Source organism: Podarcis raffonei, chromosome 2, assembly GCF_027172205.1.
Source record: "Podarcis raffonei isolate rPodRaf1 chromosome 2, rPodRaf1.pri, whole genome shotgun sequence".
NCBI lineage: Eukaryota > Metazoa > Chordata > Lepidosauria > Squamata > Lacertidae > Podarcis > Podarcis raffonei.
In genome coordinates, this window is record NC_070603.1 from 52113252 (window position 1) to 52135326 (window position 22075).

General features: G+C 40.9%; 1 protein-coding gene across 1 annotated transcript in view; it reads left to right on the top strand.

Moving 5' to 3' along the window:
* The window catches only part of SH3PXD2B (SH3 and PX domains 2B), a 103123-nt gene that overhangs the window by 61069 nt on the left and 19979 nt on the right, over positions 1–22075 (top strand). Inside the window, exons 5-6 of the mRNA XM_053376602.1 lie at positions 6710–6801; positions 16593–16618. Of these exons, the coding sequence (XP_053232577.1) occupies positions 6710–6801; positions 16593–16618 (118 nt within the window). The remainder of the gene's footprint in view (positions 1–6709; positions 6802–16592; positions 16619–22075) is intronic.

The window sequence follows — 22075 nt, forward strand, 5'->3', positions numbered from 1 at the left end:
ACATAAATGCTTAATAACAGTGCTTTTGTCTAGGAAAAGAAGGTGCTGGTACTCACCATGACCCCCCCTTTTCTCTCCCTCACACACACTCCTGTCCCCCCTCAATTAATTGAAGCCCCACTTTGTGCCCCCCTCTCACTTCTTCAGTCTCTGCTCCCACTTGCCCTGTCTGCTCTTCACATCTACCCAGCGCCCTGCCTTCCAGTGTACCATTGAGTCCCATCAGAAAAAAGCAGCGCTTACTAAGATAAATAATAAATGTTGTTGTTGTTTGTTATTTGAAAAAATTCCTTTTCATGCCAAGTAACAACTGCTCTCATTGTTGCTTGTAGATGATGGCTTTGTTGGTAACCAGCCTCCCTCTGTCAAATGAAAGCAACTGCCTTTAATGGTTTCAAAGTGTGTTAGGTTAGCCTACTCCCCTTTTGAAATAGCTTAGTTCAAATGGAATCTCACTTGAATATTATTCAGACTGCCTCCTTCAGTCCCATTATACTAGTCCAGGGGTCAGCAAACTTTTTCAGCAGGGGGCCAGTCCGCTGTCCCTCAGACCTTGGGGGGTGGGGGTGGACTGTATTTTGAAAAGAAAAGAAAAAAGAACGAACGAATTCCTTCCTATGCCCCATAAATAACCAAGAGATGCATTTTAAATAAAAGGACACATTCTGCTCAGGTACACACTGATTCCTGGACTGTCTGCGGCCTGGATTTAGAAGGCAATTGGACCAAATCCGACCCCCAGGCCTTAGTTTGCCTACCCATGAGCTAGTCATTAGAACAGAGATGCTTCTCAGTTTAGTATGGAAGGAAATAAGAAGCACCTATGGAACAGGGGTGTACACATGTGCATGCTAGTGCAGGAACACATATAAATATTTTTAATTAAAAACACAAAGAAATGGCACAGTTCTGCAGGGATGGAATTGGTAGGACTTGCCATGTATAAAAAGCAATTTGTTTTTGATACTAGGGGCTGATGGGATGGAAAAGTCAAAAGTCTGCATTGGATTCTGCAGAAGGGGAGTGGTAGTGTTGGTCATAGGGATGCTTAAACCAGAAAAAAGCACAGTGTGGATTGCCCCATATTTCTGGAGAAGATACCCCAGTGGTCATTCAATTTATATGATATCACTAATCAAAATTATATTGCAACTGTTTCTTATATTGAATTCTCTAGGTTTTTAACCCTTTGAAGTTAGAAATGCATTAAATAATTAGGATATCATCAACTTCCCTTTATCTCTCCTAAAATCTGGGAAAGTCTCTTTGAGATTGTCTGTGTGTGCTTGTTTTGTTTTATCATATGTGTGTTTTTGTGTGTTGGGGTTGCTGTTATAATCTGTAGTAAAATGTGTGTGAAATACATGTATGTGTGTATACAATTTTCATTCATTCAGCTTCTGATATGCTTGTTCCTCTTGTCACGGAATAGGTTAAAATATGCCCAAATAGGCACACCTGTGTACACACACATTTGCTTTTAAAGAGGAAGGAAGTCCATAGGTGATGAGGCAGCAGCTGACTCCTCCAAAACAATGCTATTGATGACATTAAATTTAACAAATCCATTTGACTTTCTATCATCTATAATGTTGTAGATGTGATCTAACAGCCTTAGTATTTCTTTCTTTTAGTTAATGATAACCAGGTAACAAAGACTGCACTCTTGGCCTTCCAACAGCTGACACTTAACTCTGTATTTGCTAACAGGGAAGGATGGGTGTGGAGTAGGCTCACACAAGGAAGCCTGGCTTGCCATGATATGGACACCACTCTATCAGTACAACTTATCTGCTGCTGTTTTTCCATGCTTTTTGTAAGGGAAACCACCACGGGGAGGAAAATTGTATTCCAACTGAGCACAGATAAATAAATCACAGAGATGACTGTGGTTTGTGGATATACAGCAAATGCTGAGCGTTACAAGAATTAATTGCGACCACATCCTTTTCAGAAGCTGCATAAGCAACAATCACTCCACTTCTCTTCTTTGCTTGCTTGGGAAAGGAGCGGAAAGCATCATTTCCCAGTACAATCTTTCAGAATCATAGAAATGTAGAGTTGCGCGGTACCCTGAGGGTCATCTAGTCCAACCCCTGCAGTGCAGGAATCTCAGTTAGATTATACATGACAGATAGCCATTCAACCTTTGCTTACAAACCTCGAAAGGAGAAGAGTTCAGCAGCTCTCTTGGGAGTCAGTTGAACAACTCTTATTGTCAAAAAGTTATTCCTGATGTTTAGTTGGAATCTCCTTTCTTGTAACTTGAATCCATTGGTTTGTGTGAAAACATGGGTTCAGGTGATCAGGGGACTTGCTTTGGTTTTTTAATACACACAAAATCACACACACACACACACACACACACATATATATGGGTGGCACACACCTCTTACACAGGTCAGCTGTGACCAGGAGTTCTATGGAGGTATGTGTGAGTGGGCTGATTGAGAATGGCTTTCTTTCTTTCTTTCTTTCTTTCTTTCTTTCTTTCTTTCTTTCTTTCTCCTCCACCAGCCTGTATGTTTGCATGCTGGCTGCAGAAAAAGGGAAGCTCATTCTTCAGTCCGTTTCCTGCTACACCAGCCTGTTTGATAGATAGAAAGCAATTCCTACCTGTTAAGACCTGTTAAGGGTAGATTTCCCTCCTCTCTGGCCAGCTTGGAAACACTGGCTGCTACAATTATTTATCTATCTGAAATATTTGTAGGCTACGTTTTAAGCTCAGCCCCCTCAAGATGACTTCTAACATGTGGATCCACAATATATAATGAGTACTAAATTGAAAACCATAAAACACACAAAAATAACTTCACTAAACAAAGATAACTAGCAATATTGCTAACTGCAAACAACATTTGTCCCAGTAAGAATGAAATCCAGTGACTAAAACTAATACAGCTGCATACCGTGGTACCTCGGGTTACAGATGCTTCAGGTTACAGATGCTTCAGGTTACAGACTCCTCTAACCCAGAAATAGTACCTCGAGTTAAGAACTTTGCTTCAGGATGAGAACAGAAATTGTCATGAACATTTATTCATGACAATAAATAAATTTTGTAAACATTTTAATATTGCAAGCTGCCTGGAGCATGGTTTTAACTACAGTATAGCGGCATACAGATAAAATATTGGTGATATGCATCAACCCAATAAAATCCTTAAAAAGGCAAGTGTGGGGCAGGAAGACCAGTAAAAGACTCTCTTCCAGTTGGCTATCTTACCACACACATCATAAAAGTTGTGGCATTTCCCAAACCATCAATCTTCTGAGCAGGTGCTGAGGAATTTAGGGAGCGGCAGCCTAACTCCCACATCAGTGACATGAACGTCTACCATTGTTTCTGTTCATTGTACAAAATTCATGCCTCGGAACGCTTTCATCAAACTTAGTAGAGGAATAGATATGTATCCCAACACCTGTCTGTTCTTCATCTTTCCCAGCATTGTATGCCCCTTCCTTTACTTTGTCAGATATTGTATGATCTCATAGGAGAAAAGGAAATAAACACCATAATAGCCCTGCCTAAATTTGTCAGCTCCATAACCAAGGGGTACTGATCCATGCTAACCTTTTGGTTAAAGCTAACAAAAAAGTACAAGTAGTCATAGTAGCTATGATATGAATGCAAACTGTGCATTACATTCTGCAGTGAACAGAAGCTACTACAGACTGACATAATAAACTGCTATAATACCGATCACATTAGGTACTGTGGTTTTGGAGTTCTGCCCAAACAATAAATTATGGATATTTTTACAAACTGCCCCCAGTTTCATCAGTATTTCTTACGTGGTAAATGTTGAAGCCCAAGGAGGGGTGTATACCACCCCCCAAAAGGCCACAGCAGTTTTAGATACATCACGACTTTGGGAAGATGTTTAATTAGCCTGCTCCTTATGAGGTAACCATCTTGGATTGGACTCTTGCTCTATAACTTTGCAAAGCAAGAAGAGAGCAGCCATTTCATATTTCCCAAAGTTTTACATGAACTGAACCCCTCCTTACATGAGGAGTTGTTGATAAATTTGGGAGAGCAGGTATTTCTTGAGATCAAAGAACTGATTTCAGAGTTTTAAAATCACAAGTATTTGTGTAGCCTGGTGAAGATTAAGCAAAATGTTTTATTCTAAATTATCTTACTCACTGCTTCATATCACATTTATTGATAAGAGAGGCAGGTTGGATTTGTAAAAAGTAATTTTAACAATGGTTTGCAGCGTGGTTATGTAAGCATGTTAAATGTGAAACTTTAAATGTGAATATCAGGCAAGTCTCTGACTCCTCCCTTGAGCCATTAAGAGGAAGAGAATACAATATTATGTGAATATGAAAATACTGTGCAGCCCAAATGATCACAATATAAAAAGTAGTTGCTGTTTGTCAGGATTCTTACGAACCCTTGGTACTTAGTAGGTCACTTTTTCTGGGGAGCATAGATTGAAGAATGAGAGATGAAGTATTAAGGAGGATAGTATATCAAGGCACAAAAAATGGATCAGTTTGTTGATAGACCACCAGACATGGGAATAATTTGTGTCAAAGCAGAAATAACAACTTGTGGTGAATAATAAGCAGAGGATCATTTGGTCACCTGTTGTTGATGAAGAATGGTGAAATGCTGAGGAACTTCGTTTTGACAAAAATAAAAATAAATCAGAGATCATGTTGTCTATAGTAAAACCTTCAGTTCTCTAATTTCAGTCTGCAAACTCTTAGGTTGAATACTTAAACATTTTGCAGATCTTGCTCTGCATCATTTCCCTGATTTATCCAACACCTGTAGACAGAAGGGGAAAGTAAGTGTTCTGGGCTCTGGTCCAAAAGAAACACTGATATTCCAAGTACTGTCCCCTCAAGTTCCTGCAGAGACAATTAAGTTATTGCCTGTTAGCTGAAATCTCACCTCCATAATCAGTTAGGCTGCAGGAGCCTTTTCTGAGTGTAGGTGGAAATACAAGGTGCATCTAAGTAACAACGGCTTTCCAAATTATGTCTTATGCCACACAAAAATTGGGAAAGGTTTTTCTGAGTATGAAGCCCCTCTTCTGTTATGGAAGCAATATGCTGTCCTGAGTAGTAAATGAACAGGGCCACTTCTGCTGTGACTTGCATGTGTCACATCATATTCTCGTAGCGTGTTTTATTAAAGCTACTCCCCCTACCTATATTTTCAAAATTTGGCTTAGGAAAAAGAATTGTTGAAAGTGACCATATAAACCCTGGAACTATGCTGCTAACATCCAGTTTTGAAAACCAGACCTACTTTTTGGAAGGTGGGGAAATGGCAGAGAGTGAGAGGCTAATGTCATTTAGCAGGACTGACATGCTGTTTATGGAAGTTCTGAAGAGGTCCGGATTTCAGTTGGATGTGACAGAGGCTGGGTGGTGGACCCTTGGGATATTTAGGAACATTAAGATGACACGCTAGCTTCCATCCAAAGCATTGGAATTAATTTTGAGGCACTGTTTGTTTGTTTGAGAGATGCTCTGTAAATGGTCTTCTGATTTTTAGCAAGCAGTTAATGGCATTGCAGATAATATAAACCAGCCTTCTGCAACCTGTAGCCCTCCAGAAATGGTGGGGCCCCCAACTCCTATCAGTCCCAACCAGCATGGCTAGTGGTCAAGGAGGATGGAGCTTGCAGTCCAGCAGCATCTGGAGGGCACCAGCTGTGTGAAGGCTGATAGAAACTGATCAGTTGCTATAGCACGGAAACCACAATATGGACCACTCAAGGTCTCTTCGTGCCATCAGATGCCAAGTGATAGCTGGTGGTGTTTAAGGTAGGGTAAACAACAGTGTGATCAGTTCCCCATCTAACTGGTTGGCTTTGAACTCGAGAACAGTGGGATGGTAGAAAGGCCACAATCTCCAAACAGTGTTAAAATAAATTAAGCAGCTTAGTTCAGGAATTGACTGAGCTCTGGATCAAACTCAGAAAGTTCTATCTCGCCTCTGCTGGGGGCTTAGGTGGGCCATCCTCAGCCCCTGCCCCTCATCTCAGAAACAGGGACACAACACAAGAATCCCGTAAAGCAGATCAGCAAGGATGGCTACAAGATCGTGGTTTCAAAACATTCTTAAGCCTCGTACAATTGCTGAGTATCAGTTGCGGTATTAAAAAGCATGCAATCTCTAAATAATTTTTCATAGTTCAGGATGGGAAATATTACAGTTATGCCAGTTCTCCTTCATCCCATCACAAAAATATCCAGCAGTGGTCCATAAAACTTACATCACAAGGCTCTTCACAGTATGTGCAATAGTAATTGTGATCACAAAGAACTTTACTTGGAAAATGCAGTATCTCCATATAAATAGAAGTGCGGGCTCTAAGCAATGGATGAGAAATTAATGTAGATTTATTGTGCTAAAAAACATTATGCATAAAATCCATTGCTTTAGTTGCAAAAAGTGCTAGGACACTGCTGCTGGCTTTTCTTTTCTTTTTTTTTTACATCTGTCGAATGGCTCTAAGCAGGGATTGTAGTGATTTACTTATTTAATAATAATAATAAAATCAGAATCTGTACTTGGAAATTAAAGTTCCAGGAAAACTTTGGCAATGGAGGATCACAGTGGATAGAGAATGTGCCTGGATTTTCTAGCTGGGCTAGGCACAAATTGTCTCATGTTCACACACTTAACAATTGGCAAAACAGCTCTTCATTTTCCAAATGTGTGTCTTGTTTTGTTTTTCAGGCTCTGATTCAGCTGCCACCATATATCTCTCAGTGTGATGAAGTTCTTCAGTTCTTTGAGACAAGACCAGAAGACTTAAATCCCCCCAAAGAGTAAGTTTGTTATAAGTAGCTTACACAGCTGCATTTCAGAAATGTTGAGAGAGAGAGACATATGTAGCCAATGAACAACCCTGTTCCTTTAAAAAAAAGACAGCATTTGTGTTTCATATTTTCCAGAGTACAGAAACCTCACACATCAGGTATGCGGTCACATAACATCAGTGAACATATAGTACAGATATCAGATTTTAAAAAAAACACTATTAAAGAATGAATGAAGCAGCTCAAAAGATAAGTTAATAATGAAAAAAAAATGGGAAAGCTAGAAGGTCAAAGAAACATGCAGCCTATGTTGCATACTGAGTTGGAAGGTGGAAGGGACCTTGAGGATCATCTAGTCCAGCCTCTGCAATACAGGATTATTCAGCTGTTCCATATGGGTATCAAACTTGCAACCTAGGCATTATCAGCATCCAACTCTAACCAAGTGAGATATCCAGTGTTTAAGTTACCAAATTCAGGGGTAGGGAACCTCCAACATGTGAGCCTAGACTTGCCAGGACTCCCCATTTGGCCTTCCAGGCCGTTTCAGCCAAGCCATGGAAACCTGAACTACACCTGACATTATATATGATGTCATGTATAGGGCAGGTTAAGACCTGTCTGAGCTGAACAGGGGTTTATTGGCACTGGCCATCTGCCAATCAGAGTCACTTGCAAAACTGTATGTAAAACTTTGCAAGACCCAATGGTCAGCTGATTGCCCAGTCCTGCTGAGCCCATTGAGAAGTGATCCACAAAATCCATGCAAGCAAAAAGTACCACCTGGCATAATGGTGAGATCAGGTGATTGACATGTAGCTCCAGCCCCCTGTCATACTTGGCCTGTGAGGGGTGGGGGAGGTAAAAATCTGACGTGCCGGTGAGTTCTAGTTCCCCACCGCTGATCAAAATAAAGGCAGCTTCATTAAAGAGAGAGTCACTGCCACTTTGAAATCTGATCTTTTATATCTGTGAGGTCAATTTCTCCAATACATGGGGGAGGTGCACTCCCTTCATTTACTTGCCCACATTTTTAAAATTGAACTTTTACTATGAAATATAAATACAAAAGCATAAGATGTGGTTATGTGCATACAACCAATATATATGGATTGTAACTATCATGATTAAATACAATTTAAAGCATAGCTGGAACTTTTAAGAGCTTGCCTAGAAATTTTCTAAGTGTAACTGGAAACTTTTGACACATAATATGATAGTGAAACTGCTATGTGCTAGAAACCAAATTCTGTTATAACTATTAACAAAGTTGTGTGAGCCAAGATGCATTCCTTCTATATTCCCCCGTACCAAAATGCATTTAATTGAGTCCTGTACTACAGCCCAATAAAGGTCAGACTCCCTTATTCAGTAAGTGATTAACTTGCTGCCTGCCTTCCCTCACCGTAATCATGTGTGTCAGTTTCATCATCCTTATTATTTATTATTTATGTAAAATATTTGTGAATCACCTATAATCCTAGATTCAACTTGTTTACAACAAAATAAAATACAGAATAGAATACATCATACATGCTAGCCACTTGCCTAGATAATTTTAGCTGCGAAGAATAAAGAAAACTGATTTTTACAGGCATACAAAGGATTATCCGTATCTGTTCTGTTTGGTATCACTGGCCTTTGAACTTTCATAGCTCCATCTGAGTAAAAATGAAGTCTGGGCAGGCTCTGAACAAATACCTCTTCAAAATCTAACCCCTCCTGTCTACAGTATAGAGCACTGAGGTTCTATAAAGGTTTTAACAAAAGCCCATCTGAGTCATACTCAGAGTAGAGCCATATGGCTGATGTGACTTATTTCACCTGATAGGACTTAATTACACACAACCATATAACTTTACAGAAATGCACAGTAAGCTGTCAGAGATGCCTTTCTCCACCCAGAGCAATGGAGGTTGCCTAACAGCCTGTAGTGGTTTTTTAAAATTTAGGAGCAACCCCAAGCAAAATCTGTTTTCCTGTTGCCAGTTTCTTGAGCAATTTATTCTGACAAACAGTAACCACATGTTTGTTTTCCACCCAAAACAAGGAACATCAGCAATCTCTCTCTTTTTTCCCTGCATGACGCAACACGGTCTTGTGACTATGAGCTGCTTGAGTCCAGAAGCTCTTTTGTTGAGGATTCAGAGCATAAGACACCAACCACTATCTCATTTCTGTCTCTGTATGACACTAGAGCACATAATTATGCAAAGATATAGATTGTGCAAGTTGACATGGAGAAATGTGTATTTCAGAGGAATGAGAAAAGAGAGTTCTGCCATTATCTGTGTTAGAACATGGAGTCTTTCAACACCCAAGTTGGCTGCAAAGGGTTGTTCTCTTTCAATACAGGCATGCTTTATGTTTCCATTTGCCTTTGGGTGCATATTGTTATTGCTTTTCCTCTTTGATTTCTCTTGATGTCTTGGCTTGTCATAGTTTCTTTTATGACTGCCAGTTAGTTGATTAGATTGGTGCAAGGGCTTACTACCCATTAACTAATAACATGCTGTCAGCCTGTGTTTCCATCCATTCTGCATTTAAGATGTCTTTGCCCATTAACCCTATGTCCCTTTGCTAATTCATCAACTAATGTAATGAAAGACATAAGTTGAAGACAGGCCTGCATCATGCATAGCTTCTGCATCATTCTGGAAGTGGGTGTATGCTGTGGGCTTTTGTTAAAACCTTTATAGAACCTCAGTGCTCTATACTGTAGACAGGAGGGGTTAGATTTTGAAGAGGTATTTGTTCAGAGCCTGCCCAGACTTCATTTTTACTGCACAAACAAGACCAAGTCTCGAGTATATGCAGTCTTGCTCCTGACCATGGAGTTTGTATGTGCTAGATTTCACTCCAATGTATGTGGAATTTCTTTTAGATCCCACATGCAGATAAATACTTGCACTAGCCCAAGTTGTTCCTTCCTTTACAGTTTTCTGACATCTGTCTACCTACTCATATTTGGGGGCTGGATCTTTGAACCTTCCTGCATTAACCTTCTCTTTGATTCCATATGACCTGCCTTACTATATGCCATTTTATTCATTCCATTGTAATACTAACAATATGCAAAAAATCTACAAGTCCAATATTCAGAGGTGCTGCTGCAACTCCGAATGTCCTTGTGTGGGGGAAACCAAGACCACCTCTCCCTTCAACAGAAAACCCTCCAAATAGTTCCTCCTTATTGAAACACTTCAAAGCCCATTCAATGTCTCCTATGTGGATTTTTTTCTGAAATTGACCAGGAAGCTGAACTACAATGAAGTAGAAATTGAATAGCTCTTTTGCAAAATTGGGGGGGGGGGGCTTGTGGTGGTTTGAAGGAGTCGATTTTTAAAAGAAAATGTCCTTTTTGCTTATTTGGGACAAAGGTGTTCACCTTTATAGATGGAATGGAAAATGTTGCCTGAGTTACAAACTTAGGCACAATTTTTGGGGGGGAGAGAGGTAATTGTACCTCATTATTTGTCTTCTTATCCTCTTGCTGTAATAATAATATTAAATTTAAGATAAGCTAATTGGTACTCACAGAAACCTCTTGTCACACATTCACAGATAAATCTTTTATACATCTGAGCAGCTACGATGGATAAATATAATTAACAACAATATTTGTGTTCTTGTGCCTGATGATTACATTAGAGTGAGACTTAATTTATGCATCCTTGTGTAGTGATTCTCTGAATGGAGTGAGCCCTTTGCTGTTTCCTTTGGCCTTTTGCTAGAAGGATAATAAGAAAGAGAGGACTTGCCGTTCTGAGTGGCTTAATAGATTCCTCTCGGCTGCCAGCAGCAAGCTGCTGTTGTGTCTCAAGGACATCTCTGTTGTGTTTCATGGCCCAGCTGGAATACTCGATGGATATTTATTAGCTACAATTCAAAATGTTAATTAATAAAAGTCCTTGACTCTCTCCTCTGGAGGGACTGGTATGAACAGTTCTCCCAGTGCTGCACCACTTGATATGCTGCAAACCTACCAATCACACGATGAAACCCACAATTAGATGAATTGTAGTGCTGCATCTGGGGCTTGGTCGGATGTCATAACTCATGGGCGAGATAAACACTTTCTTTGGGACCTTGAATTGGAGCCAGGTCTTGCAGTAAAAGGAAGATGCCTTATCATAAAGTAGCAAATATGTGGTGAGGTGAAGCACACATTATCATGTTGAAAGCCAAATATAGCAATCTTTCTGATAATGGTTTGTTCATATTAAAAACTCCTCCACCTAACAGATTATTCTTCCTGCTTCATTTATACATTCAGGATTGTAGCCTGATTTCATTAAAGTTTCCAATTACATTAGTTCCAGAGGATTACTTGTACAGGCTCAGTGTTCATATAACACTAAGTCAAAACCATTGCTTAGCAGGAATGCACATGTTCCTGGACAGAAGATCACAGCTGGCCCTGCAGTTCTGCACTGTGTGTGCTGCTGCTGTCCTACTTGGAGCTAAACCATGGTTTGTCTCCTCTAGACAAACCATGGGCTGTAAATCAAGAACAGACCTCTTCTCTCCAAGAACTTACATGTTTGTGCATTAGTGCCAAACCATGGTTTGGCTTGGTATAACCTGTGAACCAATCAGAGACTTCTGTTCAAAAAAATAAAATAAAAGAAGGCTCCAGTTAGTGCTTTAGGCAAACATATTTATAGTTATGTAAGCCCTTGTGGGCTAGAGCAGGGATAGGGAACCCACGGAACTCCTGATGACAATGGACTCCAGCTCTCATCACCCTTTGCCATTAGCCATGTTGGTTAGGACTGGTCTCATCTAATTGGGCCCAAGGTTGCATGGACAAAGTGGGAAGGCAAGACTGGGCATCTAGTAACAACTTTTGAAACTTACTGGTTTAGGAAAGCAGTAAGGCTGCTTGGATGGATCTGTGAAAGTCCCAGGACACGCGGTAACTGAAAGCCTCTTTGTATTCTTTTCTTTTCTCAAGTTGAAATAGGCTTCCCCCTTCCCCCACTAGTGGCATAAAGGAGCGCAGCAGTGAAGCTGTGAAAGTCTGATGTGTGCGACAAAAAAGCCATTGCTGAGTCAAGGGATTTAGCTGCTAACAGTCCTCATGCTGAGAGCCTTGAGCTTTCCATGCACAGACTCCTAAGTGGCTATTAAGAACAATCTGCTGTACTCTACCAGAGAGAAGCAACAGACAGGACAGATTAGGCTCTTTGCTGGCTTCTTGTTCTTTCCAGTAACTTGTCTTGGAGACCCGTGTACATCTTGTCATCTGTGTTCCGGTAATGTTAACGAGGGCAGAGCCATTCCTCTTAAAAGGAACACTATAAATATAATACACTGTGAGTTACACCATGGCAGGGAGAAGATGTGAGGTTTTCGTCTGCAGCTACAGATCTGTGGTGGAATGTGCTTGACAAACATTTCTAGTGGCTTATCTAATTTTTGGTGCCTTATCTATAGATCTGCAGGATCACTGAATAGGAGGCCTCTGGGGGTTGTGCATAAAGTCTGCGCTTTGATTACACGGCATCAGAGCCTTGCCTCTGGAATGGATGTTCAGAATTTCAAACATCCACAGAATTTAAACTCAAAAGATACACAGTGAATTAATTTGTCTAGTCCAAGCTGGTGGCCATCACTAAGTCTTGCGGGAAGAGCAAATTCCATAGTTAACTCTGCACTGCGTGAGGAAGTGCCTTCTTTTGTATGTCCTGAATCTTCCAGCATTCAGCTGCGTTGGTTGGCCTTGCATTCTAATATTACGAAAGAGGGAGCAAAACTTCTCCCTATCCGTTTTCTTTACACCGTACATAGTTGTGTACACTTCTGACATGTTTCCTTTTACTCCCCTTTTCTCTAAACCAAAAAGGCTCAAATTCTACAGTCTTTCCACATAGGGGAGTTGCTCCATCTTCTTGAATGTTTTTGGTTGCCCTTTTCTCAACCTCTCCAGCTGTACAATATCCTTTTTGAGGGGAGGCGACCAGAACGGGACACAGTGTTCCAACATGGAATTCGCCTTTTTCACAGCTGCTTCACACTGTCAACATCTTTCTTGAACTCTCTTCAAAGGATTGAGTTATTCTCCTTCATACCTGATTTAAGCCTTAGCTTGTTCTTTAACCACCTTCCTTGACCTAATCTTTATTTAGTTTCTGCCCTAGAAAAACTGGATGTAGTAGTAGCCACGCTTTGATTAAGGTAGCAATCTAAAACTCTCAGATTCCTTTGGCTTAATCCTTTGGGCTATTGCTTGCAGGTCAGCAATACAGTTTTAAAATCCTCTTTCTACCATCTTTCTTCAAGGCTGCCTCTGTGTGTATGTTTGAACCACTCCAGGGTGGCTTTTGTGCTTGCCTTCCCTGATTCTGTGGAACACCAATGTTTACACCATACACCAGTGCTTGTTTATTTTTATAATTAGAAGACATTTTGAGCCCTAGATGGTGAAAAGTGGGACTATAGATTTTAAAAATAAATAATAAACACACAAACACATACACAGAGTCAGCTGACCTTATTTGCCTGCTGAGCCAGGCTCAGTCCTTGTTGGTGGTGGCTGTTTTGCAGGGTCCCCCCTTCAGGTTTTTTGTAAGCTCCCTCCCTCCCTCCCCAAAGAAAAGTCTCCTGAGTCTAATGCCTTCCTCTTGTGCACAAATGGTGTCATTTTGGCTATAAAAAGAGCCACATTTCATAGAATGAATTTGCTATTGTATAGCATACTTAGAGACATATAGCTAGGTGAAGGCTGAAACGGTATTTGTAGTAACTGATAGCTTCCTGCAGCACTGCCAGTAAATCAAAGCGAGGGAGCCAGGAGGAAAGATGGGTCAGAAAAAGAGTTCAGCTGATGTGAGCTGTCTGGTCAAACTCCATTTTTTGCATCAGTTGCAATTAACAGGATTTTACTTAGGGTCAGTTTTAAATGTGATGGTGCTGATGTGAAAGTTGCCAAAACTCATTTTTCTCTCTACAGTGCTTTGTGTAACTGTAAAAGATTATGACCACACACTCACCCATGCATATGCAGCCTCTCTTCAGGACACCATAGCTACCATCTTGGCACAGGCTAAGAGACTTCTAAATACTACGCCAGAAACGTGAAGCACCCATTTTTAAGTGGCCTCTGTGTAATCCCCATCTGTCAAATTTAAATTGACCCTTCTATGTGCTACATTTGAAGCTGGTGATGAGCAATATCAAATACCTTCCGTCATTTTGGAAGTGGTACAATATGGACTATAATTTATATTATATATTAAAAATTTAAGCCTATTTTTCAGGCTGTATATATTTTGCACAAACATAACTTCATGAGACAGATTGTGCTAGAGATTGTTTCTGAGTGCTCAGTTCAATTGCAGATGTTTTGTGTCCTGTTATGGAAGACATAAACTTTTTAATGAGATTTGTTCTCTAAACATCCTAGGGTTTGTTCCTAGAGGCCCAAAGATGGTACCAGGATTTCTGTACAGAGCAAGTGTTGAAAGTCTCCCATTAGTAGTCATGCTTGGCCAGAAAAAATGAAGACTTGCCTTCTGTTTTGAGCATTTACTTTGTCGATCTTGTTTTTTTTAGAATGAGATGCAAAGACAAACACTGGTTTAGTTTCAAGATTGTCCTCATTTTTGGTAATGACTGGGTTCTGTAATTATTTTAGGGCTGATTGATTAGTATCCCCCTCCGCCCCTGGGAAAACAGAACTGTGACCTAAAACATGTAACATCCCCATGTTCTTTCACTTGTTAGCCTTTCTAAGAGGTATTTTTATGGGCCAATGCCACATTGCTTTCTCCTGTTGCAGAATGGGGTGATAGGCAGAGGGGAGGAAGCTGCAGGTTGCTGCAAGCTTACGGCCGTTTCCTGTCTTGTCTTGAGTTACTGCTCTCAGAGGTGTATCTGGTCAACCCGAGAAGGTCCTGGCAAGAAAATAAAAGTGCAGCCTCCCTTCCCCCTCCTCATCCAGACAGAAAAGAGATGGGAAGTGATGTGTTACACTTAATACATTTAGCAGACAAGAATGAAAAGCAACCTTTTTTAAGGCACTGAAATTGTATGCTAGACAGGAGGAACTCAGTTGGGTCCCCATTGGAATCTCTGTCTCCCTGGTGCCCAACAAGTAAAGAAAATGCTTAAGGCTGATACTGTCTTGATTATTATTGCCGCTCTGCTGATTGTCTGTTTCATGAGATTCTGATGGGGTTTAGATGTAATGCCAAACTGATTTGGTGTTATGTGTACAAGCAAGCCTAAGCCTCTGACGTCTACACCCCATACACCACCACCCCTACTTTTTTGGTTCTCAGCAAATGTACACGGCCAGATTCTGGCGAAATGACAAACTGTGTAAACCTTAGTTTGCTCACATGCTTAGGAACCAGGCTCATGCCTGCTTGTGTATGTAATACTGTGGATTCCGTATGATTGGCTATTTATCCTTTAGGCTTCTGTCTTTCCTATCATGTTTGCTGATCAAGCTGTGGTTGAGCATTATTACATCTTGTCTGAGCTGCTGTCTGTATTGGAGAATCCTCAGACCCAGGAAATTTACTTGAATCCATATGTTTTATTGAGTTGCTCTTTGGCCCCTATGTCTGGTTTCTAAGGCTATGAGAGCGCCAGCTGTTTCTCACCAGAGTCTGTTGCTGGCATCCCTGGAAAGAGGAATGCAGTCTGCAGCACATCCTGTGAACGGTCACAGTTTTCAGTGCTCTTAACATAATTTTGCATAAGAAAAATGTTTTCTGTGATTTGGTGCAGATGCATTGCCCGTGTTCAAATTTAATGCTAAACCTGGTTTAGCACTACACAAATGTGATTCCTGCAATGCATGTGGTTGGACTAGATGATGTGTTGGGTCTCTTCCACCTCTACAATTCTATGAGTCTATGACAGGCATCCCCAACCTGCGGCCCTCCAGATGTTTTGGCCTACAACTCCCATGATCCCTAGCTAACAGGACCAGTGGTCAGGGATGATGGGAATTGTAGTCCAAAACATCTGGAAGGCCAAAGATTGGGGGTGCCTAGTCTATGAAATGAGTCTAATGAAAGGACACTTTTCATTAGACACAGTTCTGTTGATACCAGGTATATAATAAACCATCTTACATGACTTGCTTTCAGGTGGTTTTTACCGGGAGGTAAATCTCCCTATAGTAACAAAATGTGGTCCCAAGAATCTTGTATGGGAATTGCAACCACTACATAGCAGCTTGTGTGAAATAGCTGTCATGGCTAGATTGGCCACATCAATATGAGGCCTCTCTATCAAGTGAATGCAGTTAGGCTTTTACTGAGAAGTTTATGTTAAAAGGGAAAGCTTAGTTGACAGATATCATTTTAGCTGGTGTTGTGAGTCTGCCTTCAAACCCTGCATCGGGTCAGTGCTGCACGTTTGTTAAATTAAAAGCACATGTTGGCTGGGTGAAAGGCTGGTATCTTTGTCACAGCTTTCATTTCTTGGAACAATGGGGTGATTCAGGGACAGACACTGTATTTGCAGGAACTGTTTGAGGTTTCTATTTACAAACAAGTGATTTGTATATTTTATGAAACAATTTATAAAAAATAAATAAACCATTAGCAGCAACTTGAATGTGGAATTTATTCCTATATAGTTATTTTTGTTGAGATGTGTAAACTGCTTATGGATTTCTCAAAATATAAAGTGGTATAAAAGAAAAATAAATACAGTTGCAGATTCTGGACCAAGAACTATCCAAAGTTTGGACTCTTCTTCATGCTAACAACTTACATACAGCCATATAGACAGGGCTTGTTACGTTGTTTTGTTAATCAAGTTTATTTTCTCTTTCTCAGGGAACCAATTGGAAAGAAGAGATCTGGTAAGGCAATTACTTGTTTTATTCCCCTTCTTGATCTTTTATAAAGCTAATGGATTTGACCACAGCCAGTGACCAATTGACAGCTGGACTGAGCCACGTGCTTCCACAGGCCACCTGTATTATACTACTTCTCTTTGATGAGGTGGAAGAGATTGGACGAATCTGTCACAGAAGTGCTGTTTCTCTTTGACTTTTGTCCTTCTGTCATCCTCTCCTTTGTTTCTACTTCTGTGGGGGTGATCCCATTACAGATCTGGTCCAGGAAGCCTAAAAGGTTCCCTACCCTGTATGAGAGCAGATTGGCACCGTAGCCCTCTGTTCTGTTTGTAGCTAGGATTGCTGTTTAGCCAAAATGTCATTGTCCATTTTTGAAGTTGGCATTGGTCAATGAAGGCAGGTTAAACATGGCACTTGAAGTGTAGTGCACATGTGATGAACAATTATATGCTAATAGCTGTCAGTAGGAGTGATCAGTAATCTTGTTTACTAACTTGGCATTTGGAGCAGCTATATTCTGTGCTGCTGCATCACTCCCACCTTGTTCCCCAGCACAGCTGATTATGACTCCTGTCCATGCATGTCTGCCATCTTTTATTGCAACACCTAGTCTAGTTGCAGTTTACACTACATATATTTTGCCTGTATGCTGAATGATGGTTGAGGTAGGCAGTGAATAATAGGAGAGGCTGCCGAGTTTGCACAGTAGAAATGAAATAAAGGGGAAAATAGTAACCTGTTTAGAAGCAAGATGTGCGAAACGTGTTCTTAGAGGGCTCTTCCTTTGAGTTCAGAAAATGCTTTGAGCCGAAACTTGGGCATGCATCGTTGTAAACATCAGCAGGAGGCTTTGTTCTGAGCTGTTCTGTATTCTTTTGTATTCTTTATTGCATTTGTCAAAGAAGACCAATTTCCTTTTCTGCTTGCTGTTTGGTGCCTGGAGCTGATTGCGGCAAACAGAGGACCTCCAAGGGCAGTATTCCCAACAATAATCTACAATGGATTCATCCTTCCGTTTTAGTCAAAGGAGCGTAACAATCACACACATACCTGCTTGCCAGTAGCAGTTTGTGCTTGAACATGCAAATCCTTTTGCATTGGCTCTGAAACTCAGTGCTAGCTGATTGCACTCCCAAACACCAGCAAACCAGGAACCCCACCCTGCAGGGCAACTAAACACCTGCCTTCTTCTTTCAGCTTCCTCAGTGGAGTACTATGTACTTCTGAATTTTGCCAGCATGAAAACACAGTGAACTTTATAATAAGTTTATTTATTCCCAGTGCAGAAATACCGGTCAGCTTTGTTTCTGCAAACCTGAGTAACTTAATCCCATGGAACATATTCTAGTTTACAAATACACCCACACACAACATTAAAGGAAGGTAGAGATATTGGAGCCTATTCAGGTAGTCACATGTCGCTCAAGAAGATTGGGCACATATTCTGTGTTGCTGTGATCTGCCAAAGGATTGCTGCTTGCTCAAGTTTGTTCTTGGTTTTTACTTCTGCAAACCTCGAGTTCTCCCCAGACTGCTGTGTGTGTGTGTGTGTGTGTGTGTGTGTGTGTGTGTGTGTGTGTCTGTGTCTGTGTCTGTATCTGTATCTGTATCTGTATCTGTATCTGTATCTGTATCTGTGTGGTGCCTTTTGACCACATGAAGATCTGCACTTGCAGTAGGAGTTCATTATTAGTATTATGATTATCTTGCCTCATCTTGACGAATGGAGACAGCACACGATTGTTAATCTTTCATTACCTTTACATCTGTGTATTTATATTCTTTTTTGTGTCCTCATTGCCTTTCTCCACCATTTTGTTCCTCCATCAGGACTTATCCAGAGAACGGCTTCTTTCCTTCTGAGAGGTAGTAACAGCAGCTTGTTGCTTGGGCCTTGCTTTCACGTTTCCTCCCTGCTGGGCAACACGTGCTGTTCCTCTTGGGCAGTCTAGGCTCCTCTCTCTTGCCACTGCTTTGTCAGGTTGCTGCTTTCCGTTGGGTAGGGGAGTGCTGGGGTGGGTAGGGGATGTTCATTAAAAAATCTCCATTGAATTGCACTGAGGATAAGCAAATAAAACCCAACTAGGATGGTTTATAGCCCGCTACGTGGCAACTCTACTGCTTTGCTGGTGGTGGTTTCAAGGTTTGGGTGATAGATGGGAATAAATTACACTGTGGCTTTAATGGGAGAAAAAACTGGAGTTGTTGGGTGATTGGGAGCATTGACACATCTGACACAAATGAACAGCTTTTGCACATTTGCATGTTCATTTAAATATATGCAAATTGTCATTGATCAACATTTAGATGCAAATACTGATACTTAAAAGATGTGTCAATCCTACGCTTTGCCCTCTTTTTAATGGAATCTGGAATCTTGCAAAATTCTATCTAGATTTGCCGCTTTGAAGGGAAAGTTTAGGTGCTTAGTTGTGAAAGGTTGTGTTGGCATCTGAATTTTAAGTGACAATTCCACACTCACCCATCCAGCTCATTGTGCATATATAATTGTCCTTAATTTAGCTAGTATGCATGTACTAGGGTGGCTATTAATTTATTTTTATTTTTTAAAGCTCTTTGTAAGTAATTGGAAGGCTGTTTTTAAAATCTTTTTCTGCTGGGTAATTGTTCTTGGCAGCCCACTTGGCCTAAATGGACATGTCAGGTGATTATGTATTGATCAACAGGAGTTAAAGTACATCTCCACAGTCTGACAAAGCTTATCAATAAATGTGAGCTGCAGTGGAAGCCTCATGGGATTCTATGATCATTCATAACTTATCTTGTTCTTTGGGTATGAAAGGATGTGTGAGTGTTTGTGGGGGGGGGGGGGGATCAAAGCCAGTTTCAGAAGTCAAAAGAGGGCATAAATTTTTGCCCAGCCTACAGCTCAGCCTTCTTCAGAGCATGAGATCAAATAACTGAGCATATTAAGGAATCTTAAGTGACCTATAACTTTGTTGTTGTCTTTGTAGTAGATGAGAAATTGGTCTGGATTCATGACTTAGCAGGCAATCTTACAAGCAAGGCTAATGTGAGGAAGTTCAAAACCTAGATTTGCAATTTTAAGTAGATCCATTCTCTAGCTGTAATCATGCCTCAGTCGTGAGGCTCTTGCAGAGCGAAATATGTTGTATGTATGTCTCTTCTGGTGACAGGTCACTAATTCACAGATCCATATAGCATTCTCAAGTCCAATATTTGCTCATAGAATCCATTTGTTTCTTGGTCACGTTGAGTCTACTTCACACAGGCATGTTCATTGCTTGGTATCTAATCCTTTGGTGATTTCCAACCATAAGTGTGACCTGTCATCACTGAGGTTGTTGGGTGATATGAAAATCCCATCTGTTGTGAATTGTGATCAAACGGCAATTCTGGCTCCTGTTACCTTCTCTCAGGAGGTTAAAAAAAGCAGTGCTACTTTTAAGAGCTCATGTTTGTCCCAAAGAAGGCCACTTTTCCTGTTAACGCAGCCTCACAGCTTAGTGGTTGAGAATAATTGTCCTGAGAGGGAACTGCTGAAAATAATCCTCACCTTTTCCGCTCAGTGCTGTTTACTGCATTGTGTTGCTGTTTTAATAGGTAGTTTGGAGGTGCCAGAGCTGCCTGTTGAAGCTGCAAATAGCCCAAGAACACTATGAGTAATTATATAGGGGGGGTTGGGGTCCGGAAAAGGGTTCCTTTCTCTTCATCCTGTGGTGGTTTTCCTACTATGGCCAAGTCACTCTGTGCTTGGGTCTAGTCAGAGTGGTAGTTGGCCTCAGACAGGAGATGGGACCTACAGTCCTACAGTCCTACAGCGCAGGCATTATTTTCTCAAAGTTATATTTGTTTCTTCCTGGCAACATATTCCAATACACTTCACAGTATTGGGAGCTTTAATTAGTAGTAAGTAGGGCTTTGCATTGCTCACCTGGAATGCAGAGGGAAGTTGGTTTGGATCTAACATAGTAGAAAATGCCCTTTTATTCCTTACAGTGGGCCTTCCTTTTATTCCTCACAGTTCTTTTTTCAAGTCTCATACAAAACTTACTTTCCTAGAAATTGAATTGTTTGGCAAGCTTAGAATCCAATAAACTAAAAGCTGCTACAACCTTGCCAAAATCCTTTGATCCTTTGGCTGTGCCACACGGTGCTGTTCTTTCTGCAAGGCTGCCATGTCTTTCTCTGCTGCAGTTTTCATTGTGGAGTTTCCCGTCTGTTTTCTCCAGTCAAACCAGTCCATTTTGATAAAACTAGTTTTGTTGCCCTCATTTGAGTACTGACTATTTTCACTGCCCTCCAGGATCCCTATTGCTCAGTTTTCTTTAACCCTTGAAATGGTTGAGGCCCCCTTTAGGTCATTTCAGAAACTTCTGAGGGCTTTGGGCTCTCTGGTTTTCCTGATTGTCCAGCTTTTATTACATGAGAGTATCTTCAGGAGCCCAGAGAACCAAGAAATAGTGTTCCATGGGAAAGCTCTGCTTCAATCAACATGGGTTTTTAAATACTCAACTCAAATTTCCTCTGTGATGAAGGTGCAAGTGGGAACTAATTATGGAAGTCTTGGCTTTCTAAATGATACCTTTTAAGTGTTGCCTTTAAATCTTTAGATAGTCTACACGCCAAAGAAGTATCAGGGTTCTGGGTCATAAGTCCAGAGCTTGATTGGGATTTGCATGCAGGTCTCTGAGTGACTTACTGTAGAACTGCAAGGTTGCACACTCCCAGTTGCTTTACAGTAGCAACAACCGACAAACTTTCACCTAGATTAGGTTGCTTAAAAAGGGGGGGGTGTCAGGAATGGATTTTTGTGTGAAAGGACATGTGAGCTTGGTTCTGGTACTGATCACACCTTTCTTTTGCCTAAAGCAGTAATGGCCAAACTTGGCCCTCCAGCTGTTTTGGGACTACAATTCCCACCATCCCTGACCACTGGTCCTGTTAGCTAGGGATGATGGGAGTTGTAGTCCCAAAACAGCTGGAGGGCCAAGTTTGGCCATCAGTGGCCTAAAGTATAGAGGGGGGAAGAAACTTTTGCAGCTCCCCTTTACCAGCAAAACATTATTTGTTAAGAGGTGGACAAGTTATATAGGAAATGCACCCAAACTATGAAAATAGATCAAAGGTTTAGAAGAAAAGGTGATTTCTAACTCTCCCACCCTCAAGCACCATCTAATTAAATGTTTTCCCCCTTTCCTTTGCTGTTAAGATGGGGTGTGTGTGTCAAACTTAAAAAAGAATGTCAGTGCATGTAGGTTAACTAGATAGTAAATGTGGTGTAAAATAGTGTGTGACCAGTTTACTTTGTGTCTTCTGAACAGAAATATTTCATAGGTGAAAGGAATGGTGCTGGAACATGTTAAAAGCAAAAGTGACTTGTGGTCTTTGCAGCCAAGAATAGCATTGCCCGTGAGACTGCAGTCTTGGGTACTTTTATGAGAGAGCAAGTCCCCTTGAGCTCAGTGGGATATACTT